Source organism: Callithrix jacchus, chromosome 15 (genome assembly GCF_049354715.1).
Source record: "Callithrix jacchus isolate 240 chromosome 15, calJac240_pri, whole genome shotgun sequence".
NCBI classification, from domain to species: domain Eukaryota; kingdom Metazoa; phylum Chordata; class Mammalia; order Primates; family Cebidae; genus Callithrix; species Callithrix jacchus.
In genome coordinates, this window is record NC_133516.1 from 81675905 (window position 1) to 81702921 (window position 27017).

The 27017-nt window shown below is 38.1% G+C and overlaps 1 protein-coding gene across 22 annotated transcripts in view; it reads right to left on the reverse strand.

Annotated features, from left to right (window-relative positions):
- STXBP5L (syntaxin binding protein 5L) overlaps nt 1–27017 on the reverse strand; it is a 452700-nt gene that overhangs the window by 48723 nt on the left and 376960 nt on the right. For 17 of the 22 annotated variants that reach the window (XM_078352048.1, XM_035274086.3, XM_078352053.1 and 14 more), the window contains one exon: nt 956–1126. The exons of the other annotated variants lie outside the window; for them this stretch is intronic. In XM_078352048.1, coding sequence (XP_078208174.1) covers nt 956–1126 — 171 coding nt within the window. The remainder of the gene's footprint in view (nt 1–955; nt 1127–27017) is intronic. 22 annotated transcript variants of the gene reach the window in all.

Below are 27017 nucleotides of genomic sequence, written 5' to 3' on the forward strand. Positions count from 1 at the left end.
AAATAAAAACTAAAAATGGGCTACTTCTTTAGTAATCCTTACATATTGTTTCTTTTATAACATACTAGCTATTACATGGCTCCAAATCTTTTCCATTCATGGTTCATCACCATACAAGGTTGACACTCATAGACATCTGTTAGAGAAATAACGTCATTATCTGCATGTCTAAGGGATCAGATTTAGTATAGCATAATACTTAAGAAAAATAAAAACTTAAATATAATTTTTTTACATTTGAAAAACAATATAGATCACCATTAAAAGTTTTCAGGAGTAGTAAATAGGGACTTACTTCACAGTATAGAATAGCAAATCTTCCTACAATTATTTTTTTCCTATATATATCTCTCTAAAGTTCTTTATCAATAAGACAGTTGCAGCAAAGTTACTGGATTCCCTATTTTACCCTCTAAAATTTTTGGCCTCTGGCTCTTGTACTTTATTCTCCCCCACCCCCGCCCCCACACTCATTCCATAAATAAGCAGATAGTTCTTCCTTTGAAATTATATAAAGATGAAGACTGCAAACTTTAGAATTTAATATCTTGCCTTTGTTCTTTGTCAAATTCATTTGATAACTGAGAAATTAAGGTTGCTATACATTAAATATCTATAGATAGAGACACCAAAGAGCTTATTATTGAGATTGAAATAAACTCTTAATTATTATGGGAAGGGTAGAGAACAGATTAAGGCATAGGTCTCCCTTTTTACAGAGGAGGGGTAGTTGCCCATAAGCAGAGCCATTCTGGTTTTAGAGGTGAAGAAGGAGATGGAGTGAGGAATGGAGTTGGAGTTATGGCCACAGCCCCATCAGGCTGTCAGTTATTCACTGACTAGTAGTTTTTTTTATATCTTTTGCCTGTGATCTTCATCCTACATCTCTCAGTTCTCATCATCATGGCAAACCAAATTTTAACTATAACAAAAAAAATTAATATGTTTAACATACCTTCTGTTGTAACTGGTAAAGAAACCTCCATGCAAGCTGCTGACTGGGCCTTTCGAAATGGTGGTCTTCCAGGACCCCAGCGATTTACTTTTGAAACATCGGCACTAGAAAGACGTTTTCCAGAACTGCAACTCTGGGAAGTTGGACTTGTGCAATGTCCATTTACATGGTCTGTGCCAAGAGGAGGAAGTCAGCATAAATATCATAATTAACTCTTAACATAAAGGAGTCAAAGTATGTAGATAAACAAATGAAGATGAGCAAGAATTCCTTTATTTTCTAAACCACATGAATGTGGCTAAGTCCTTGTTCTTTTAAGATTTAGTTACAAATTTAGTAGTTAGCCAAAAATTTCAAAAGTTATTTATTAAGATTCCCTTTTTTATATTTTGACTATGTAACATAGCTTAAAACTGATTCTAAATCTCTACCATGTATTCTGTCATTATATTATAGTGTTAAACTTTTTGTTGTGTAACTTAAATATACAAGGAAAGTACTTTAAGTGCTTGGAATTTAAAAAAATATAAATATTTTTACTTTAAGTTCTGGGATACATGTGTAGAATGTGCAAGTTTGTTATATATGTATGCCTGTGCCATGGTGGTTTGCTGCACCCATCAACCCGTCATCTAGGTTTTAACCCCTGCATCCATTAGGTATTTGTCCTAATGCTATCTCTCCCCTTGTGCCCCACCTTGTGACAGGTCCTGGTAGGTCATGTTCCCCTCCCTGTGTCCATGTGTTCTCATTGTTCAGCCTCCACTTACAAGTGAGAACATGTGGTGTTTGGTTTTCTTTTCCTGTGTTATTTGCTGAGAATGATGGTTTCCAGCTTCATCTATGTCCCTGCAAAGGACATAAACTCATTCTTTTTTATGACTGCATGGTATTCCATAGTGTATATGCCATATTTTATTTATACAGCCTATCATTGATGGGCATTTGGGGTAGTTCCAAGTCTTTGCTATTGTAAATAGTGCTGCAGTAAACACATGTGTGCATGTGTCTTTATAGTAGAATGATTTATAATCCTTTGGGTGTATAGCCAGTAATGGGATTGCTGGGTCAAATGGTGTTTCTAGTCTTAGATCCTTGAGGAATTGCCACACTGCCTTTCACAATGGTTGAACTAATGTACACTCCCACCAAATGTGTAAAAGTCCTTCTATTTCTCTACATCCTCTCCAGCATCTCGTTTCCTCATTCTTTCTTTTTTAATGACTGCCATTGTAACTGGCATGAGATGGTATCTCATTGTGGTTTTGATTGGCATTTCTCTAATGACCAGTGATGATGAGCTTTTTTTCTTATGTTTGGTGGCTGCATAAATGTCTTCTTTTGAGAAGTGGCTGTTCATATACTTTGCCCACTTTTTGATGAGGTTTTTTTTTTCTTGTAAATTTATTTAAGTTCCTTGTAGATTCTGGATATTAGCCCTTTGTCAGATGGATAGATTGCAAAAATTTTCTTCCATTTTGTAGGTTGCCTGTTGACTCTGATGATAGTTTCTTTTGCTGTGCAGAAGCTCTTTGGTTTAATGAGATCCCATTTGTCAATTTTGGCTTTTGTTGCAATTGCTTTTGGTGTTTAAATCACAACATCTTTGCCCATGCCCATGTCCCAAATGGAAGTTCTGTCCAGGGCAATCAGGCAAGAGAAAGGAATAAAGGGTATTCAAATAGAAAGAGAGGAAGTCAAATTGTCGCTGTTTGCAGATAACATGATTGTATATTTATAAAATCCTACTGTCTCAGCCCAAAAATTCCTTAAGCTGATAAGCAACTTCAGCAAAGTCTCAGGATACAAAATCAGTGTGCAAAAATCACAAGCATTCTTCTACACCAATAATGTGTATTATTCTACACTCTATGTCCACGTGTACACATGATTTAGCTCCCACTTATAAGTAAGAACATGCAGTATTAAAAAAAAATCTTTTCTCTTTCTTATTCGTTTGCTTGTTTCCCATGCCCCAGGCTTTCCTCATTCTTTCTTTTCTCTCCCTTTCTTCTTTTCTTCCTCCACAACACCCTCCAACTCCCTTTGTCTGATTGAGTTATTTCAAAAGACCTAGCTTCAGAAATTCTTTCTTCTGCTTGATGTAGTCTATTGTTAAAGTACTCAATTGTATTTTTTATTTAATTCACTAAATTCCTCAGCTCTGGGATTTGTTTGATTCTTTTTTATAATATATATCTCTTTGCTGAATTTCTCATTCAGCTCATGAATTGTTTTCCTGATTTCTTTGTATTGTTTATCTGTATTTTCTTGTATCTTGTTGAGTTTCCTTAAGGTCATTATTTTAAATTCCTTTTCAGATATTTAATATTTTTTTTCCTTTGGAGTCTGTTACTGGAGAATTATTGTGTTCCTTTGGAGGTGTCATGTTTTCTTGATTTTTCGTGTTCATGCATCCTTACATTGATATTTCCACAGCTGGTATAACTAAGTTTTTCCAATTTTATTAAGTAGATTTCATAGAAAAATAATTTTTCCTGTTGATGTATCTACAACATAAATTGCATACATGGTTTGGGCTTTAGTTCTGGATGGGCACCATAGTGTTGTCTCCATGTGATTACTTTGGTTGTAATCAGTATCAGAGGTGTCTGTGTCTTAGTGACATAGGGTGCAGTTGTTTGTAGAGGCTGTAGTGAGGATTTGCTGGGGATTTAGGTGCCAAGTAGGCTGGTCCTCAGCCCTCTTGGTGAGGTATGTGAGCATCAGCAGTAATGGCAGCGGACCAGCACTTGGGTCCCTGGGTAGCACATGCAGGTGTCAGTGTCTACTCCTTGGTTCTCTGGGTAGGGTGCATAGGCACTGGCAGTGGCAATAGTAGGTGGGTCCTTTGGTGCCTGAGTGGAGTGCACAGACACTGGTGGTGTCAGCAGCAGGCCAGTAGGACCAGTCCCGAGGCCACTAGGTGGCATGCATGGGCACCACCAGTGACCAATCCCTAGGCCTCTGGGTGTGGTATACAGGCACTAGTGGTGTCCATAGTAGGGCAGACAGACTGATACCTGGGCCCCTGCATGGGGCATGTGGGCATTGGCAGTATCTTTAGTGTAGTGGGCAGGTTGATCCCTGGTCTCTGGGTGGGGTATGTAAGTGTACACTTCAGTTCCCTATGTTGGGTAGGTTGCCTCTCCAATGTGCTGGATCACCTGCTATCTGGGATGTAGGGTGTTGCAAGGTTTGGGTGCCAGAAATGCGGTTAAACCACTGAGTCAGCTGGCATTGCAACACTGCAGCCTTCTGGGTAGATGTAAAGGGATGTTGGAGATGCAGCAGTCATTGGGCACCAGGGCTGGATGTAGTTTGGTGTTGACTCTGGTTTCAAAATGACACCATATTGCAGCAGCTTGGGTCCCAGAGGTCCCAGCATTAATTCGTCCCTGAAAAATGCAGTCTTGTGGACTCCAGGAAGCTACTTATACTAGGCACAGGGCCCAAGAGGGCCAAGGAGCTTTCTTGTAGCTGGGACTGCAGGCATTTGTGTTGGAACGTGGACTGCTAGGAATCTCTCACTTACCATTTCTCCTGTATTGGAGCATCCCTCCTAGGTGTGAGCCAATCCATCTTAGTGCCTTTTCTATGCTGCCATCTCAAACTTCCATGTGTCAGAAGGTCCCTATTGTTTTCCTTCTGGATTCATTCATTCTTCCCTAGATATTCTACCTGACATATTGTTACCTGCTTGCTGTTTTCATCCTTCTTTGTGGAAAATGTGAGTACTAGATATGTACTTTGTGTCTGAATCTTCCTTTCACAATAAACTATACATATAGTATATGGTTTTTAAATTATATGTACAAATCTATAACACAATTTGAAACCATTTTGAGGAGAAAGCCTCCTAATATAGAGAGAAAAAATTGTTTGGTTATGAAGGTTAAGTAAAACTCTTAGATATATTAAGCAATGTAATGTTCTAGCAGTGATCCCTGGGTTTTATAGTTTCTACCTCCAATTTACTTATTATTTTAAAAACAGCTTTACTTTTTGAAATTTCAACTTCCTTAGAGTCTCACTTCCATTTAGACAAAAGTTAATATTTTCTTTGAGTATCCTTCTGCAATTAGTCTAACTTTTTTTTTTTTCCAACTGAAATGGAAGCAAAGATTGAATTCCTCCTCCAAAATGGCTGACTAGATGCAGCCAGGGGGAACATCTCCCACCAAAGGACCAGGATATTGGGAAGATGGGGACACTCATAGCAAATCTTCAAAGGGAAAGCATTGAGAGCAGATAAAGCAAAGTCATAGAGGCTGTGCAAAGGAGAAGAAGGCTAGGAACCCTGAATTGGGCAACCACATACCACGACTTGTTCCTTGACCCCAGTGACTACTGTGGATGGGGTGAGTTGAGCAGTCAAGAAGCAACCTGCTATGAACCTATGGAATCCCCATAGGAGGAGACCCCTCAGCCACAATGGATAGTGCTTAGAGAAGTAAGGAGCATTAAGGGAAGAATTTCAGCCAGTGCGCAGAGGGTTTGGCATGGGAGCATCTGTAGTGGAGCAGACTAGGGATGTCCATTCCTCTAGGCTCAACTTGCTCCCATAAAAGCTTTAGCCATAGGGGAAGTGTCAGACCTGAACTCTATAGGGTGGTCTTGCCCATGAGACAGAGCTAGTTTGACCTGAGCCACCCCTCAGTCTTCTGGCCTCTTCCAGGGCTCCAGCCTTGCTAAGCCTTCTTGTAGTGCACCTCCTAGGTACCTCCTGGGGGTCCTTATCATAGCTCCTGTGCTGGTGGACTGTGCCTGACTGGTAGAGTGCTCCAGCAGAGTGCCCCTGCCTGCACCACACTGAGCTCTCCTCCAACAGCAGCCTCCATGCTGCTTTGCCCACAGGCATTCACCCATGGCCACCCCCACATTGCTTTGCCAGCACATATATGTGCAGATAGACATAGCCTTCCCTTCCCTGCCAGTGTAAATATGTGAGTACCCTGTCATGACACTGCTGCCAGCAGAGTGCACCTTGTCCCACTTCTTCCAACTGTACCACCATTGTTGTCAGAACATTGGTGGGCAAGAAGCCCACTGGCCCTACCCCTGCCTGTACCCCACCTGTGCAGTGACACTGCCACTGGTGCAAACTAGGCACAGAAAATAGTGGACCAGATGATTATCTCAAGAGATTCAGAGAAGGCCTTCAATAAAATTACACACCTATGCAGTGCTAAAAACTCTCCATAAACTAGGTATTAATAGAATGTATCTCAAAATAAGAGTTATTTATGACAAACCCAGTCAATATCATACTGAATGGGCAAAAGCTGGAAGCATTCCCTTTGAAAACTGGCACTACACAAAAATGCCCTCTCTCACCACTCCTATTCAACATAGTATTGAAAGTTCTGGCCAGGACAATCAGGCAAGAGAAAGAAATAAAGGGTATTCAAATAGGAAGAGAGGAAGTCAAATTATCTCTGTTCACAGATGGCATGATTGTATATTTAGAAAACCCTGTGGTCTCAACCCAAAATCTCCTTAAGCTGATAAGCAACTTCAGCAAAGTCTCAGGATACAAAATCAATGTGCAAAAATCACAAGCATTTCTATACACCAATAACAGACAAACAAAGCCAAATGATGAATGAACTCCTGTTCACAATTGCTACAAAAAGAATCAAACACCTAGGAATACAACTTACAAAGAATGTGAATGATCTCTTCAGAGAGAACTACAAACCACTCCTCAAGGAAATAAGAGAGGTTACAAACAAATGGAAAAACATTCCATGCTGATGGATAGGAAAAATAAATATCATGAAAATGGCCATACTGCCCAAATTAATTTACAGATTCAATGCTTTCCCCATCAAGCTACCATTGACTTTCCTCCCAGAATTAGAAAAAATAAAAAAACCACCTTAAATTTCATATGGAACCAAAAAAGAACTTGTATAGTCAAGGCAATCCTAAGCAAAAAGAACAAAGCTGGAGTCATCACGCTACCTGACTTCAAACTATACTACAAGGCTACATTAACCAAAACAGCATGGTGCTAGTACCAAAACAGACATATAGACCAATGGAACAGAACAGAGGCCTCAGGAATAACACCACACATCTACAACCATCAGGTCTTCGACAAACCAGACAAAACCAAGCAATGGGGAAAGGATTTCCTATTTAATAAATGATGCTGGGAAAACTGGCTAGCCATATGCAGAAAACTGAAACTGGACCCTTCCTTACACCTTATACAAAAATTCACTCAAGATGGATTAACTACTTAAACCTAAAACCTAAAACCATAAAAACCCTAGGAGAAAACCTAGGCAATACCATTCAGAAACATAGGCATGGGCAAACATTTCATGACTAAAACACCAAAAGTAATGGTAACAATAGCCAAAATAGACAAATGGTATCTAAATTAACTAAAGAGCTTATGCACGGCAAAAGGAACCTATCATCAGAGTGAATAGGCAACCTACGGAATGGGAGAAAAATTTTTAAATCTATCAATCTGACAATGGGCTAATATCCAGGATCTACAAAGAACTTAAATTTACAAGAGAGAAACAAACAATCCCATCAGAAAGTGGGTAAGGGATATGAATCTCAATGGAAAGCCTTCTCAAAAGAAGACATTTATGTGACTCACAAACATGAAAAAATGCTCATCATCACTGGTCATTAGAGAAATTCAAATCAGCACCAAATGAGATACCATCTCCTGACAGTTAGATCATTAAAAAGTCAGGAAACAACAGATGCTTGAGAGGATGTAGAGAAATAGAAATGCGTTTACACTGTTGGTGGGAGTGTACATTAGTTCAACCATTGTGGAAGACATTGTGGTGACTCCTTAAGGATCTAGAACCAGAAATACCACTTGACCCAGCAATCTCATTACTAGGCAGATACCCAAAGGATTATAAATCATTCTACTGTAAAGAATCATACATATATATGTTTATTGCAACACAGCACTGTTTACAATAGCAAAGACTTGGTACAAACCCAAATGCACATCAGTGTTAGACTGGATAAAGAAAATGCGGCAATGTGGCACATATACACCATAGAATACTATGTAGCCATAAAAAAGGATCAGTTCATGTCCTTTGCAGGGACATGGATGAAGCTGAAAACCATCATTCTCAGCAAACTAACACAAGAACAGAAAACCAAACACTGCATGTTCTTCTCACTCATAAGTGGGAGTTGACCAAAAAGAATACATGGACACAGGGAGGGGAACATCACACATCACAGTCTGTCAGGGGGTCAGGGACTAGGTGAGGGATAGCATTAGGAGAAATACCTAACGTAGATGACAGGTTGATGGGTGTAGCAAACCATAATAGCACATGTATACCTATTTAACAAACTTGCACATTCTGCACAGATATCCCAGAACTTAAAGTATAACACACTAATAATAAGAAGAAACTGATTATAATTTCTATGAATGTAAAAAAGAGGATTTGATAAAATTCAATGTTCCTTCATGATTAAAATCCTCAAAGGAACTGGGCATGCAAGGAACAAACCTCAACATAATAAAAGCCATATATAATTGAACCATAGTTTTTATCATAATGAATGGAGAACAACTGAAAGCCTTTCCTCTAAGATCTGGATCAAAACAACAATGCCTACTTTCATCACTGTTATTCAATATAGTATTGGAAGTTCTAGGTAGAGCAATTGGACAACAGAAAGATATAAAGGGCATCCAAACTGGAAAGGATGAAGTCAAATTTTTCTTGTTTGCTTTTGATAGGATTTTATATTTAGAGAAGCCTAAGGATTCCATAAGAAAATTATTAGAACTGAAAACATATTCAGTAAAGTTGCAGGATAAAAAAACAACATACAACAGTCAGTAGCATTTTTATATGCCAACAGTGAACAATGTGAAAAGGATATGAAAAGTGATCTCATTTATTATAGCCACACATAAAATTAAATACCTAGGAATTAACTTAACCAAAGAAGGAAAAGAACTCTATAATGGAAACTATAAAACACTGATGCAGAAAATTGAAGAGGATACCAAAAAATGGAAAGAGTGTTCCATGTTCATGGATTGGAAAAATAAATATTGTTAAAATGTGCATACCACTTAAAGCAATCTATAGATTCAATGTAATAACTATCAAAGTACTAATGACATGCATTACAGAAATAGAAAAAATAATTTTAAAATTTATATGAAACCACAAAAGACCCAGAATAGCCAAAGCTATCCTAAGCAAGAAAAAGAAAACTGGAGGAATCACATTACCAGACTTCAAATTATACTACAGAGGTATAGTAACAAAAACAGTATGGTACTGGCATAAAAACAGACACATTGATCAATGGGACAGAATCAAGAACTCAGAAACAAATCCACACACATACAGTGAAATCATTTTTGACAAAGGTGCCAAGAACATATGCTGGGGAACCCTATGCAAAACAATGAAAATAGACCTCTACCTGTTGTCACATACAAAAATCAAATCAAAATGCATTAAAGACTTAAATATAAGACCTCAAACTATGAAACTACTACAAGATTGGGGAATATGTCTAGGACATTGGTCTAAGCAAAGACTTCTTATGCAATACCCTACAAACAGAGGCAACCAAAGCAAACATGAACAAATGGGATCATATCAAGTTAAAAAGATCTGCACATTCATGGAATCATCTGGTTTCTAAAAAAAAAAAAGCTATGCACAGCGAAGGATACAATCAATAAAGTGAAGAGACAAACCACAGAATGGGAGAAAATATTTGTAAACTACCCCTTTGATAAGGAATTAGTAGCAAATATAAAAAGCTTAAAACAACTCCATAGAAAAAAAATCTAATAATCTGATCAAAAGATGGGCAAAAAATGTGAACAGACTTTTCTAAAAAATCACATACAAATGGAAAACAAGTTTATGAAAAGGTGCTCAACATCACTGATCATTGGAGAATGCAAATCAAAACTAATGAGTTATTATCTCACTTCAGTTAAAATAGCTTATATCCAAAATACAGGCAATAACAAATGCTGGCAAGGATGTGAAGAGAGAATTTTAATGCACCATTGGTGGAAATATAAATTAGCAAAACTACTGTGGAGAACAGTTTGGAGGTTCCTCAAAACTAAAAATTGTGCTACCATACTATATGATCCAGCAATCCTACCACTGGGTAGATACCTGAAAGAAAGAAAATAGGATATTGAAAAGACATCCACGAGGGAGGACTCAAGATGGCGCTGTGAGAACAACCCAGGATTGGAGCTCGCATTGAGTCTGCGGAGAGGTGAGTCAGAGCTGCATTTCCAGACTGATCTTTGTTGCCCATGGAACGGGGAAAATCCCAAGTGAAGAGGAGACACGGGACGCCAGGCAGAACCTCCGCCTGGCAAAGCTGGCAGCCGGGGTGGCAGCGGCCGGCCCTGCCCAGCACTCCCCACAGGGCGCGCTTGTCCAGGTGCCCTGTTGAACCGGCAACTGGAGACGTGAGAGGGCTGGACTTGAGACTGAGCTAGGCTTGGACAGTGGGCCAGCCCAGGGGATTTCAGGGACAGAGCGTTAGGGGTGGCCTAGTGGGACGAACAAAACCGTGATTTCAAACAAGCCCTGTGCAGACGGCCCGAGACGCTCTGTGGGGGAGGGGTGTCCACCATTACCGAGGCAACCCGCCCCAACTGAGATACACGCCCATTGCTGAGGCAGCCAGCTGTTGCCGAGGCAACCCGTCCCTACTGAGATACACGCCCACTGCTGACGCAGCCTGCCATTGCTGAGGCAACCCGCTACAACAGAGAGACTCTGCCGCAGGGCATGGCGGAGAACACAGCAGAACAGCAGAGCCAGGGCGAGCCTCACAACAGCAGGGCGGAGCCTCGGCAGGCAAACAGGGGCTAGTCTGTGTCCTAGCTGGGCAGGACCTCAACGGACATCCAAAAATAAAGCCCAAACCCCTCAACACAGAGCATTTGAGGAAAAAAAGGGTTTTTTTAATGAGCTCTGTTGCAGCAGAATCAAACATAGCAGCCTAACAGCCCTGAATGAACAACAGAGCTCACAGCTCAGCAACTGAGCTCCTATAAAGTACAAACTGTCTCCTCAAGCAGCTCCCTGACCCCTCTATATCCAAAAGACTGACATTAGGCAGGCATCATCCTGGGACAAAGATAGCAGAAAAAGAAACTGGTAGCATCCCTCGCTGTGCCACAGCTACTAGAGGTGCACCCCAGACAAGCAGGGTCTGGAGCGGACCTCAGCAGTCGTACAGCGAAGGGGCTAGACTGGTAGAAGAAAAAACAAGCAACAGAAATACTTCATCATCAACATTCTGGGTGTCCACTCAGAGACCCAATCGAAAAGTCAGCAACTACGCAGATGACAAGCGGACAAATCCACAAAGATGGGAAGAAACCAGGGCAAAAAGGAGGAAAACACCCGAAACCAGAACACCTCGCCTCCTAGAAAGGACCAAAACTCCTCACCAGCAAGGGAACAAAGCTGGACGGAGAACAACTGTGACGAAATGACGGAATTAGACTTCAGAAGGTGGATAATGAGAAACTTTTGTGAGGTAAAAGAACATGTATTAAATCAGTGCAAAGAAATTAAGGAACTTAAAAAAAGATATGAGGAAATGATAACAAGAATGGATAACTTAGAGAGGAATATGAATGAATTAAAGGAGCTGAAAAACACAATATGAGAACTTCGCGAAGCATGCACAAGTTTCAATAGCCGAATTGACCAAGCAGAAGAAAGAATATCTGAAGTCAAAGACCAACTCAATGAAATTAAATGAGAAACCAAGATTAGAGAAAAAAGCGCAAAAAGGAATGAACAAAGTCTCCAAGAAATGTGTGACTATGTGAAAAGACCTAACCTATGTTTGATAGGTGTACCAGAAGGGGACGAAGAGAATTAATCCAAGCTGGAAAATACTCTTCAGGACATCATCCAGGAAAATTTCCTCCACCTAGCAAGACAGGCCAACACTCAATTGCAGGAAATACAGAGAACACCACAAAGATATTCCGCAAGAAGAGCAACACCAAGGCACATAATCATCAGATTCAACAGGGTTGAAATAATGGAGAGAATACTAAGGGCAGCCAGAGAGAAAGGTCGGGTCACCCACAAAGGGAAGCCCATCAAACTCACAGCAGATCTCTCGGCAGAAACACTACAAGCCAGAAGAGAGTGGGGGCCAATATTCAACATTCTTAAAGAAAAGAACTTTCAACCCAGAATTTCATATCCAGCCAAACTGAGCTTCAGAAGTGAAGGAAAAATAAAATCCTTTGCGAACAAGCAAGTACTCAGAGATTTTGTCACCACCAGGCCTGCATTACAAGAGCTCCTAAAAGAGGCACTATACATAGAAAGGATCAACCAGTACCAGCCATTCCAAAATCACACTGAATGCTAAAGAGCATCAACATAATGAAGAATCTACAATAACTAACACGCAAAGCAGCCTCTTAGCATCAAAATGGCAGTATCAAATTCACACATAACAATATTAACCCTAAATGTAAATGGACTAAATGCACCAATCAAAAGACACAGACTGGCAAATTGGATAAAAAGCCAAAACCCATCAGTGTGCTATATACAGGAAACCCATCTCACATGCAAGGATACACAAAGGCTCAAAATAAAGGGATGGAGGAAGATTTACCAAGCAAATGGACAGCAAAAAAAAAGCAGGAGTTGCAATTCTCATCTCTGATAAAATAGACTTTAAAGCAACAAAGATCAAAAGAGACAAAGAAGGCCATTACATAATGGTAAAAGGATCGATACAACAAGAAGAGCTAATGATCCTAAACATGTATGGACCCAATGCAGGAGCACCCAGATACATAAGGCAAGTTCTTAATGACTTACAAAGACACTTAGACTATCACACAATAATAGTGGGAGACTTTAACACTCCACTGTCAATACTAGACAGATCAACCAGACAGAAAATCAACAAGGATATCCAGGGCTTGAACTCAGACCTGGAGCAAGCAAATCTGATAGACATTTACAGAACTCTCCACCCCAAATCCACAGAATACACATTCTTCTCAGCACCACATCACACCTACTCTAAAATTGACCACATAATTGGAAGTAAAGCACTGCTCAACAAATGCAAAACAATTGAAATCATAACAAACAGCCTCTCAAACCATAGTGCAATCAAGTTAGAACTCAGAATACAGAAACCGACCCACAACCGCACAGCTTCATGGAAACTGAACAACTGGCTCTTGAATGTTGACTGGGTAAACAATGAAATGAAGGCCGAAATAAAGAAGTTCTTCGAAACCAGTGAGAACGAAGACACAACATGCCAGAACCTCTGGGACACATTTAAAGCAGTCTCTAGAGGAAAGTATATAGCAATAAGTGCCCATATGAGGAGAATGGAGAAATCCAAAATCGACACCCTATCGTCAAAATTGAAAGAGATAGAGGAGCAAGACCAAAAAAACTCAAAACCCAGCAGAAGACAAGAAATAACTAAGATCAGAGCTGAGCTGAAGGAGATTGAGACACGAAAAACCCTTCAAAAAATCAATAAATCCAAGAGCTGGTTTTTTGAAAACATCAACAAAATAGACAGACCACTAGCCAGAATGATTAAAAAGAAAAGAGAGAACAACCAAATAGATGCAATAAAAAATGATAAAGGGGAAATCACCACAGATTCCAAAGAAATTGAAACCATCATCAGAGAATATTACAAACAACTCTATGCGCATAAACTAGTAAACCTGGAAGAAATGGATAAATTCCTGGACTCCTGTGTCCTCACAAGCCTAAACCAGGAGGAAGCTGAAACTATGAATAGACCAATAACAAGGTCTGAAGTTGAGGCAGCAATTAAGAGCCTACCACACAAAAAAAGCCCAGGTCCAGACGGGTTGACGGCCGAATTCTACCAGACACACAAAGAGGAGCTGGTACCATTCCTTCTAAAACTATTCCAAACAATCCAAAAAGAGGGAATACTTCCCAAGTCATTTTATGAGACCAACATCATTCTGATACCAAAACCCGGCAGAGACCTATCAAGAAAAGAAAACTTCAGGCCAATATCCATGATGAACATAGATGCAAAAATCTTCAATAAAATATTGGCAAGTCGATTGCAACAGCAAATCAAAAAACTTATTCATCATGATCAAGTAGGATTCATCCCGGGGATGCAGGCTGGTTCAACATACACAAGTCTATCAATGTAATTCACATAAACAGAACCAAAAACAAAAACCACATGATTATCTCAATTGACGCAGAGAAGGCATTTGACAAAATTCAACAGCCCTTTATGTTAAAAACCCTCAATAAACTCGGTATCGATGGAACGTATCTCAAAGTAATAAAAGCTATTTATGACAAATCAACAGCCAATATCATACTGAATGGGCAAAAACTGGAAGCATTCCCTTTGAAATCTGGCACTAGACAAGGATGCCCTCTTTCACCACTCCTATTCAATATAGTATTGGAAGTTCTAGCCAGAGCAATCAGGCAAGAAAAAGAAATAAGGGGTTTTCAAATAGGAAAGGTGGAAGCCAAATTGTCTCTATTTGCAGACGACATGATAGTATACCTAGAAGACCCCATTGCCTCAGCCCAAAAACTCCTGAAACTGATAAGCAACTTCAGCAAAGTCTCAGGATATAAAATCAATGTACAAAAATCACAAGCATTCCTCTACACCAATAACAGACTTAAGGAAAGCCAAATCAAGAACGAACTGCCATTCGCAATTGCTACAAAAAGAATAAAATACCTTGGAATACAACTCACAAGGAACGTAAGGGACCTCTTCAAGGAGAACTACAAACCACTGCTCAACGAAATCAGAGAGGACACAAACAGATGGAGAAACATTCCATGTTCATGGTTAGGAAGAATTAATATCGTGAAAATGGCTATACTGCCCAAAGTAATTTACAGAATCAATGCTATCCCCATCAAGCTACCATTGACTTTCTTCACAGAACTGGAAAAAACCACCATGAACTTCATATGGAACCAAAAGAGAGCCCGCATAGCCAAGTCAATTCTAAGCAAAAAGAACACAGCGGGGGGCATCACACTACCGGATTTCAAACTATACTACAAGGCTACAGTAATCAAAACAGCATGGTACTGGTACCAAAACAGAGATATAGACCAATGGAACAAAACAGAGGCACCGGAGGCAACACAACATACATACAACTATACAATCTTTGATAAACCCGACAAAAACAAGCAATGGGGAAAGGATTCCATGTTTAACAAATGGTGTTGGGAAAACTGGCTAGCCATGTGCAGAAAGCAGAAACTGGACCCCTTCCTGACACCTTACACTAAAATTAACTCCAGATGGATTAAAGACTTAAACATAAGACCTGGCACGATAAAAATCCTAGAAGGAAATCTAGGCAAAACTATCCAGGACATAGGAGTAGGCAAGGACTTCATGAACAAAACACCAAAAGCATTGGCAACAAAAGCCAAAATAGACAAATGGGACCGAATGAAACTACACAGCTTCTGCACGGCAAAAGAAACAGTCACTAGAGTGGATCGGCAACCAACAGAATGGGAAAAAATTTTCGCAGTCTACCCATCTGACAAAGGGCTGATATCCAGAATTTACAAAGAACTCAAACGGATTTACAGGAAAAAAACGAACAAGCCCATTCAAAAGTGGGCAAAGGATATGAACAGATACTTTACGAAAGAAGACATATATGAGGCCAACAATCATATGAAAAAATGCTCATCATCACTGGTCATCAGAGAGATGCAAATCAAAACCACATTGAGATACCATCTCACGCCAGTTAGAATGGCGATCATTAAAAAATCTGGAGACAACAGATGCTGGAGAGGATGTGGAGAAAAAGGAACACTTTTACACTGTTGGTGGGAGTGTAAATTAGTTCAACCATTGTGGAAGACAGTGTGGCGATTCCTCAAGGCCTTAGAAATAGAAATTCCATTTGACCCAGCAATCCCATTACTGGGTATATATCCAAAAGACTATAAATCGTTCTACTGTAAGGACACATGTACACGAATGTTCATTGCAGCACTGTTTACAATAGCAAAGACCTGGAATCAACCCAAATGCCCATTGATAATAGACTGGATTGGAAAAATGTGGCACATATACACCATGGAATATTATGCAGCAATCAGAAATGATGAGTTTGTGTCGTTTGTAGGGACATGGATGAATCTGGAGAACATCATCCTCAGCAAACTGACACAAGAACAGAAAATGAAACACCGCATATTCTCACTCATAGGCGGGTGATGAAAAATGAGAACACATGGACACAGAAAGGGGAGTACTAAACACAGGGGTCTATTGGGGAGAAAAGGGGAGGGCCAGTGGGAGGGGGAGGTGGGGAGGGATAGCCTGGGGAGAAATGCCAAATGTGGGTGAAGGGGAGAAGAAAAGCAAAGCACACTGCCATGTGTGTATCTACGCAACTGTCTTGCATGCTCTGCTCATGTACCCCAAAACCTAAAATCCAATAAAAAATTAAAAAAAAAAAAAAAAAGAAAAGACATCCACAATCCTATGTTTGGAAGCCACCTAAGTGTCCAGCCACACATGAATGAATAAAGAAAACATACTACATATACGCAATGGAGTATTATTCAATCATATCAAAGAATAAAAGCCTGCCATTTGTAGCAAGATAGATGGAACTGGAGATCACTAAGTTAAGTGAAATAAACCAGGCACAGAAAGACAAATATCAAATATTCGTACTTATTTGTGCTATCGAAAAATAAAATCAATTAAACTCATGGACATAGAGAGTAGAAGAATGGTTATATGGTTTGGCTCTGTGTCACCACCCAAATATCATGTTGAAGTGTAATCTTCCAGTGTTGGAGGTGGGGCCTGGTGGGAGGTGACTGGATCATGGGGTGGTGTCTAATGGTTTAGCACCATCCCCCTAGTGCTGCCTCATGATAAGAGTTCTCACAAGATCTAGTTGTTTAAAAGCATGCAGCACTGTCCCCTTTGCTCTCTCTTCCTCCTTCTCTGGCCATGAGAAGACATGCCTTGCTTCCCCTTCACCTTCCATCATGAGTGTAAGTTTCCTCAGGCCTCTCCATTCATGTGGAACTGTGAGTCAATTAAATATATTTTCTTTATAAATTACCCAGTCTCAGGTAGTTCTTTATAGCAGTGTGAGAATGGATTAATACAAAAGGTTACCAGAGGCTGCGAAGGGTTTTGGGGGGTTAGGGGGTGGAGGGGATGGTTATTGGGTACAAAAATTAGAAAGAATGAATAAGACCTACTATTTGACAGCACAATAGGGTGACTATAGTCAATAATAATTGCATCTTTTAAAACAAGGAATGTAATTGGATTGTAACTCAAAGGATAAATGCTTGAGGGTATGCATATTCCATTGTCCATGATGTGGTTATTTCACATTGCATACCTGTATCAAAACATCTCATGTGCCCCATGAATATATACACCCACAATATATCTACAAAATTAAAAAAAAATAGAAGACTTTTTAAAAAGAAAAAAGATTTAAAAATATTGCTTGTCTACTTCATAAATAGGTGTTTGGGTGATGATATTATAAAGCAACTTCTCTGTAGTTGTATTGCTGTCTTTGGTTGTGGCTCTTTTGTATGTGTGTGGAAGTGTTCCATGGCTGACATTTTATGCTGCATGCTCTATTTTAGAATATCGAGTTTGGAGACTAAGGTCGAGTATTCATCATAGTTACAGAGCCTTCAGCAGTAGTCTTGGCCAGTGGCTACAACGTTATTTTCCAAGACAAATAATACATTCAGGAGAGGCAATAGCTTCTTTCAGAGTTGAAATCTGCCCTCTGAGGTATCAGCAATGAACATATTGCTATCATAGTTCATCCAGGCCAGGGAACTTCCATAAACAAATTGAACCTGGGACCCATTCTTCAGTCACCAAACTCTGACATCAGCTAATCAAAAGGCATCTTGCTGACCCATGGCATACTGGTTGGGTTTTCAAACATTTCTTTAATATATGCAGAAACACTCTTCATTTGAAGTCACATGAACCTGCTGCTAGCAAAATACTGTAGGAATGCCAATCCAAACAAAGGACAATGAAATTAATTGGCCTTTAAATTAACTTGCTTATCCACTATTTATTTTCACACACACATAACAAACAATGCTCCACTACCCACAACAATTTTGTTCTCTAGGAAGGACCACTTAACAAAAGTAGTTGCATGATTAATTCTCAGGATCACCAGGGTTAGTTTCCAGATATCATCTTTCTGACTCATGCAAATGATAAAATGGTCATACTTGGGAGCCCAGTCAGTACCTGTGATTGTGCTCCTAGAGTTTATGAGGTTTCACTACTGGCTCTCAATCTTCTTACAGATATGGAATTTGTGATTATTGGGGCCAAGGGCAATTTGAGTGTGATCCCTGTTCCAGGAATGACAAGTGATTGGCTCTAGTAAAAACTGTTGCAGAGACAAAATTCTTGGTGTTTTCAAAGGTAGAAAGCTGTAATTGAGGCATTTCTGTTAGGCTCAGAGTGGAGAATTTGAAGACTCATCAGTCCCTTGAATGAGCTCTGGCCAGTTATGCCACTTTTTATAGTAGGTTATACTTTCTTTTCATTTAAAAATATGCTTTCTGCACTTACTTTTATATATATACAAAAATATGTGTGTGTGTATGTGTGTGTGTTTATATATATATATATATATAAAACGATCTTATATATATATAATCTTTTTTGTAATTTTAAAGTTTTTGGGCATTTTAATATTTTTCTAATGGTCACATTGAAGATATATTTTTAATTCTTTACTTCTTAAATTATCCTCTATGTATAGTATCAATTGATTTCCCCTTATGAAAGGTGAAATTAGTATAATTCCTTTTCCTTCTACTTCTCTTTTCTCTCCATTTACCACCAATTAACCACCAAATACAGTTATAGAATTATTAACTCTTTTATTGGTTGCTTTAACCTCCTCTTTGCCTCCTATATCTCAATTTTTAAAATTACACATTGTATTTGTATTGTCACGGATTTTAATTTTACATTCTATTTTACAATCATATTTATCACCATTGCTTAACTTTAGTTCTACAATTAAATGAATTAAATAGTCAGTACTTGTCCTTTAACCATGGCCTCTTCATGTATCTTTTTGTTGGCTGGAGATAATCCTGTAGCAGATTTTTTTTTTGGTAAGGGCTTATGGGGACCAATGTTGTACTTATAATATTCTAGCATTATTCATAATGATATGTGCCAGCCCCTTGATTACATACATTCAAGGCTTGAATTCTATTAATTCACTTTCAGGTTTTTAAATTCAAACTCCTACTTATTAGGAATGAGAAATGTTTATGCAGTTGACCCTTAAACAACAAGGGTTTGAACTGGGCAAATTCACTTGTATGTGGATATTTTACTTTCTTTAATTTTTAATTGTTGTGAGTAAATAGTATGTGTATATATTTATGGGGCACATGACATATATTGATACTGTATACAATGTATAATAATCAGTATAAATGGGATGTCTATCACATCAAACAATTATCTTCCCTTTGTTTTACAAAAATCCAATTACATTATTTTAGTTATGTAAAAAATACAATTATTGTTGACTGCAGTCACTCTGCTTTGCTAGCAGATGCTAGTTTTATTTATTCTTTCTCTTTCTTTTCTTTCTTTCTTCTTTCTTTCTTTCTTTCTTTCTTTTCTTTCTTTCTCTTTCTTCTTTCTTTTCTTTCTTTCTTTTTCTGATGGACTCTTGCTCTGTAGCCCAGGCTAGAGTGCAGTGGTACAATCTTGGCTCACAGCAATTTCTGCCTCCCGGGTCCCAGTTCAAGCAATTCTCCTACCTCAGCCTCCCAAGTTATTGGGATTACAGGCATGAGCCACCATGCCCAGCTGATTTTTGTATTTTTTAGTAGAGATGGGGTTTCACCATGTTGGCCAGTCTGGTCTTGAACTCCTGACCTCGTGATTCACCTGCCTTGGGGGATTACAGGCATGAGCCACCATGCGCGGCCTCTTTCTATTTTTTGTACTCATTAACTATCCCCCCTTTCCCTCACTACTCTTCCCAGACTACAGTAACTCTCTATGTCCATGAGTTCAATTGTTCTAATTTTTAGCTCCCACAAATAAGTGAGAACATGTTAAGTTTGTCTTTCTATGTCTGGCTTATTTCACTTACCATAATGACCCCTAGTTCCATTCATGTTGCAAACAACAGGATCTCTCATTCTTTGGTGTGGTTGAATACTACTCCATTGTGTATATCTACCATATTTTCTTTATCCATTCATCCGCTGTTGGACAGTTAGGTTGCTTCCAAATCTTGGCTACTGTGAATAGTGCTGCAAGGAATGGGAGTGCAGATATCTCTTCCATACTAATTTCCTTTCTTCTGGCTATATACTTGGTAGTGGGATTGCTGGGTCAAAATATTTTGAGAAAATTCGAAACTGTTCTCCATAGTGGCTGTACTAATTTACATTCCCACCAACAGTGCACAAGAATTTGCTTTTATCCATGTCCTTCTCAGCATTTGTTATTGCCTGTCTTTTGGATATAAGCCATTTCAACTGGAGTGAGATAATACCTCATTGTAGTTTTGATGTGGATTTCTCTGAAGATCAAGGATGTTGAGCACCTTTATGTGCTTGTTGAGCACAAACCTGTTTTCCTTTCATGTCTTATTTTGAGAAATGTCTATTCTGATTTTTTGTCCATTTTAAAATCAGACTATTAAATTTTTTTTCCTTTAGAGTAGTTTGAGCTCCTTATATTCTGGTTATTAATCCCTTGTCAGAGGCGTAGTTTGCAAATATTTTCTCCCATTCTGTGGGTTGTCTCTGCACTTAGTTGATTATTTCCTTTCCTCTTTATTTCTGTAAAGCTTCCTTTACAGAAGCTTTTTAACTTGATGTAATCCCATGTATTTATCTTTCTATTTTTTATTTGAGGTTACTATGAGACTTGCAAATAATATCTTGTAACCATTATTTTAAACTGATGACAACTTAACAATAATTGCATAAACAAGCCAGCAAAGAGAAAACTAATAAAAACGCTACACTTTGTCTCCCTGCTTTTTAACTTTTTGTTGTTTCTGCTTATATGTTACTAAACTATCTATGACTTGAAAAGTTGTTATTTTTGATTGGTTCACCTGGGTCTTTCTATTTAAGATATGAGCAATTTATACTGCAAGCACAATGTTTTAATATTCTGTGCTTTTCTATACTTTGTCAAAGATCATTTGGTTCTAAGTATTTGGTTTTACTTCTGGGTTCTCTATTGTGTTCCATTGGTCTATGTATCTACTTTTATACCAGTATCCTGTTTTGGTTATTATAGCATTGTAGAATAATTTGAAGTCAGGAAATGCGATGCCTCCAGCTTTATTCATTGTGCTTAGGATTGTTTTGGCTATTTGGTTCCATATGAAATTTTGGATTTCCAAATCCAAAATTTCAGCTGGGCATGGTGGCTCATGCCTGTAATCCCAATAACTTGGGAGGCTGAGGTAGGAGAATTGCTTGAACTGGGACCCGGGAGGCAGAAGTTGCTGTGAGCCAAGATTGCACCACTGCACTCTAGCCTGGGCTACAGAGCAAGAGTCCATCAGAAAAAGAAAAAGAAAAAGAAAGAAAGAAAAGAAAGAAAAAGAAAGAAAGAAAGAGAAAGAATAAATAAGACTAGCATCTGCTAGCAAAGCAGAGTGACTGCAGTCAACAATAATTGTATTTTTTACATAACTAAAATTATGTAATTGGATTTTTGTAAAACAAAGGAAAGGTAATTGTTTGATGTGATAGACATTCCATTTATACTGATTATTATACATTGTATACAGTATCAATATATGTCATGTGCCCCATAAATATATACACATACTATTTACTCACAACAATTAAAAATTAAAGAAAGTAAAATATCCACATACAAGTGAATTTGCCCAGTTCAAACCCTTGTTGTTTAAGGGTCAACTGCATAAACATTTCTCATTCCTAATAAGTAGGAGTTTGAATTTAAAAACCTAAAAGTGAATTAATAGAATTCAAGCCTTGAATGTATGTAATCAAGGGGCTGGCACATATCATTATGAATAATGCTAGAATATTATAAGTACAACATTGGTCCCCATAAGCCCTTACCAAAAAAAAAAATCTGCTACAGGATTATCTCCAGCCAACAAAAAGATAAATGAAGAGGCCATGGTTAAAGGACAAGTACTGACTATTTAATTCATTTAATTGTAGAACTAAAGTTAAGCAATGGTGATAAATATGATTGTAAAATAGAATGTAAAATTAAAATTCGTGACAATACAAATACAATGTGTTTTTGGTTCCATATGAAATTTTGGATTTTTTTTCTAATTTTGTGAAAAATAATTTGGTATTTGATAGGAATTGCAGTGAATCTATAGATTTCTTTGAGCAATATGATCATTTGTGTGATATTGATTCTTCCAATCCATGAGCATGGCATCTATTTCCATTTGTTTATATCATCTATAATTCCTTTCAGCAGTGTTTTACAGTCTTTCCTGTAGAGATCTTTCACCTCCCTGGTTAAATATATTCCTAGTTTTTTTATTTTCAGCTACTGTATAAGGGATTGGGTTTTTGATTTGATTCTCAACTTGGTCATTGTTATCTTACAGCAGAGCTACTGATTTGTGTGCATGGATTTTGTAATTGAGACTTTACTGAATTTATTTCTTAAATCCAGGAATCTTTTGGAGGAATCTTTAGGTTTTTCTAGTTAACACAATCATATCATCGGCAAACAGAAATAGTTTGACATCCTCTTTTCTGATTTGGAATTCCTTTATTTCTCTTGCCTGACTGCTCTAGCTACAACTTTCAGTACTATATTGAATAGAAGTGGTGAAAGTGGGTAGACATCCTTGTCTTATTCCAGTTCTTAGGGGGAATGTTTTTAACTTTTTCCCATTCAGTATGATGTTGGCTATGGTTTGTCATATATAGCTTTTATTATTTTGAGATATGTTTCTTCTGTATCTAATTTGTTGAGGGTTTTTTAAAGGATGCCGTATTTTATCAAATGCTTTTTTGCATCTATTAAGATAATCACATTGTTTTTGTTTTTAATTCTGTTTATGTGATGAATCACATTTATTGACTTGCATATGTTGAACTATCCCTGAATCCTTTGGATAAAACCCACTTAATCATAGAAATTATCTTTTTAATATGCTGTTGGGTTCATTTTGCTAGTATCTTGTTGAAGATTTCTGCATCTATGTGAATCAGAAATATTGGTCTGCCATTTAGTGTATGATTTGTTGTTGTTGTTGTTGTTTTGTTTTGTTCTGTTTTGTATGTCCTTTCCTGGCTTTGGTATCAAGGTGATTACTGGCTCCACAGAATGAATTAGGAAGCATTCCTTCTTTCTCAGTCTTTTAGAATAGTTTTGGTAAAATTGGTGCCAATTCTTCGAATGGCTGGTAGAATTTGGCTGTGAATTCGTGTGGCCCTTGGTTTTTCTTAGGAGGACAACTTTGTTAAATTACTGATTCAATCTCACTGCTTGTTGTTGGTCTGTTCAGAATTTCTGTTTCATGCTGATTCAAGCTGGGGAGGTGGTATGTTTCCAGGAATTTATCAATTTCCTATAGATTTTCTAGTTTATGTACATAGAGTTGTTCACAGTAGACTTAAATAATCTTTTGTATTTCTGTGGTGTCAGCAATAATGTCTCCATTTTCATTTCTTTTTATTTTTTTGGGATAGAATCTCACTTTGTTACCCAGACTAGGGTGCAGTGGTGCAATCTTGGCTCACTGCAGCCTCTCCCTCACAGGTTCAAGTGATTCTTCTGCCTCAGTCTCCTGAGTAGTTGGGATTACAGGCAGCACCACCACATCCAGCTAATTTTTGTATTTTTAGTAGAGACAGGGTTTCACCATGTTGGCTTGGCTGGTCTCAAACTACCAACCTCAAGTGATCCGTCTGCCTTGGCCTCCCAAATTGCTGGAATTACAGGTGTGAACCACTGCACCTGGCCATCCATTTTCATTTCTAATTGAGCTTGTTTGATTCTTCTTTTCTTGGTTAATCTAGCTAATAGTATTTCAATTTTATTTTTTCAAAGAATCAACTTTCTGTTTTGTTGATCTATTGCATTATTTTTCTTTGTTCCAATTTCATTTAGTTCTGCTCTGATCTTTGTTATTTCTTTCCTTCTGGTAGCTTTGGGTTTGGTTTATTCTTGTTTCTCTGGTTCCTTGATGTCTGATCTTAGGTTGCCAATTTGTTTTCTTTCAGACTTTCTGATATAGGCATTTACTGCTATAAACTTTATTTTAGCACTGCTTTTGCTATATCCCAGATGTTTTGATAATTTATGTAACTACTGTCAATCACTTCAAAGAAATTTTAATGTTGATTTCATTGTTTACCCCCAAATCATTCAGGAGAAGATTAATTTTCAAGTACTTATATAATTTGGAGTGTTCCTTTTGGTGTTAATTATTAGTTTTATTCCACTGTGGTCTAAGAAGTTACTTGATATGATTTCAATTTTTAAAAATTTATTGAGATTTGTTTAGTGGTCTATCATATGGTCTGTTTTAGAGAATGTTTCATGTGCTGAGAAGAATAATGTATACTCTGAAGTTCTTGGGTAAAATGTCCTGTAAATTCTCTTAGGTGTTTTTGCTCTAGAGTGCAGTTTAAATACAGTGTTTTCTTGTTCACTTTATGCCTTGATTATTTGTCTAGTGCTATCAGTGGAGTGTTGAGTCTCCTACTGTTATTATGATAATGTATATCTCTTTTCTTAGGTCTAGTAGTAATGTTTTATAAATCTTGAAGCTCCAGTGTAAGGGGCATGTATATTTAGGATTGTAATATCTTCTTGCTGGGGATTGATTCTTTTATATTTATGTAATGACCTTTTTTTTCTTCACTGTTGTTGTTTTAGAGTCTGTTCTATCTAACATGAGAATAACTACTCCTGCTGCTTTTCCTTTATGTTGGCATGGAATATCGTTTTCCACCCCTTTACCTTAAGTTTATAAGAATCCTTGCATTAGCTGAGTCTCTTGAAGACAGCTGATATTTGGCTTGTGGTCTGTAATTTTTCTGGTTTAACTTTTATTTTATGTTCAGGTGTATATGTGCTGGTTTGTTACATGGCAAACTCATGTCATGGGGGTTTATTGCACAGATTACTTCATTACTTCATCACCCAGGTACTAAGACTGGTACTGAATAGTTGTTTCTTCTGATTCTCTCCCTCCTCCTAACCTCCACCCTCAAGTAGACCCCGGTGTCTTGTTTTCCTCTCTTTGTGTCCATTTAGCTACAAATTGTAAATGAGAACATGCAGTGTTTGGTTTTCTGTTCCTGCATTAGTTTGCTAAGGATAATGGCCTCCAGCTCCATCCGCGTTTCTGAAAAGGACATGATCTCATTCTTATTTACCGATGTATAGTATTCCATGGTGTATATGTACCATATTTTCTTTATTTAATCTGCCATTGATGAGCATTTAGGTTGATTCCATGTCTTTGCTATTGTGAATAAGTGCTGTAATGAACACACACGTGCATGTGCTTTTATGGCAGAATGATTTCTATTCCTTTGGATATATACCTAGTAATAGGATTGCTGGGTTAGATGGTAGATGTGTTTTCAGCTCTATAAGGAGTTTTATAAGGATTGTGGAAAGTTCTGCTTTCCACAATCGTTTAACTAATTTACACTCCCACCAACAGGGTATAATAATTCCCTTTTCTCTGCAACCTTGCCAGCATCTTTTATTTTTGACTTTTTATTAAAAGTCATTCTGACTGGTATGAGATAATATCTCCTTGTGGGTTTTTTGTTTGTGTGTTTGGTTTCTTGATTTTTTTTTTTTTTTTTGAGACAGGATCTTCCTGTAGCCCAGGCTGGGGTGCCGTGGTACTATCTTGGTTTATTGTAATATCTGCCTACTGGGCTCAAGTGATCCTCCCACCTCAGTCTCCCAAATAGCTAGGACCACAGGCATGCACCACTGCTCCCAGCTAAATTTTGTAGTTTTTGTAGAGATGAGGTTTTGTCATGTTTCCTAGACTAGTCTCAAACTCTTGGGCTCAAGTGATCTGCCCACCTTAGCCTCCTAAATGCTGAGACTATAGGCATGAGCCACTGTGACCAGCCTCTCCTTGTTGTTTTGATTTGCATTTCTCTAGTAATCAGTGATATTGAGTTTTTTTTTTCCTATGCTCATTGGCCACATATATATGTCTTCTTTTGAAAAGTGTCTGTTCATATCCTTTGCCCACTTTTTAATGGCATTCTTTGTTTGCTTTTGTAATTTGGTTAAGTGCCTCTTAGATGCTACATATTAGTCCTTTGTCAGATGCAGTTTGAAAATATGTTCTTTCATTCCGTAGGCTGTCTGTTTACACTGTTAATAGTTTCTTTTGCTGTGCAGAAGCTCTTAAGTTTAATTAGATCCCGTTTGTCACTTTTTGCTTTGTTGTGATTGCTTTTGGTGTCTTTGTCATGAAATCTTTGCCAGGTTCTATGTCCAAAATTATATCATCCAGTTTGTCTTCCAGGGTTTTCAGAGTTTCAGGTTTTATATTTAAGTCTTTACTCCAACTTGAGTTGATTTTTTTATGTGGTATAAAGAAGGGATCCAGTTTCAATCTTCTGCATTTAACTAGCCACTTAGGCTAGCACCATTTATTGAAGGAGTCCAAAGATCAGATGGCTGTAAGTGTGTGGCCTTATTTCTGGGCTCTGTATTCTGGTTAGTTGATCTTTGTGTCTGTTTTGTACCAGTCCCATGCTATTTTGGTTACTTTAGCCCTGTAGCATAGTTTGAAGTTGGGTAACATGATGCTTCCAGTTTTGTTCTTTTTGATCAGAATTCCCTTGGTTATTTGGGCTCTTCTTTGGTTCCATATCAATTTTAAATATTTTCTTTTTTCTAGTTCTGTGAAGCATGTCATTGGTGGTTTGACAGCAATGAGTGTCTAAATTGCTTTGGGCAATATGGCCATTTTAAT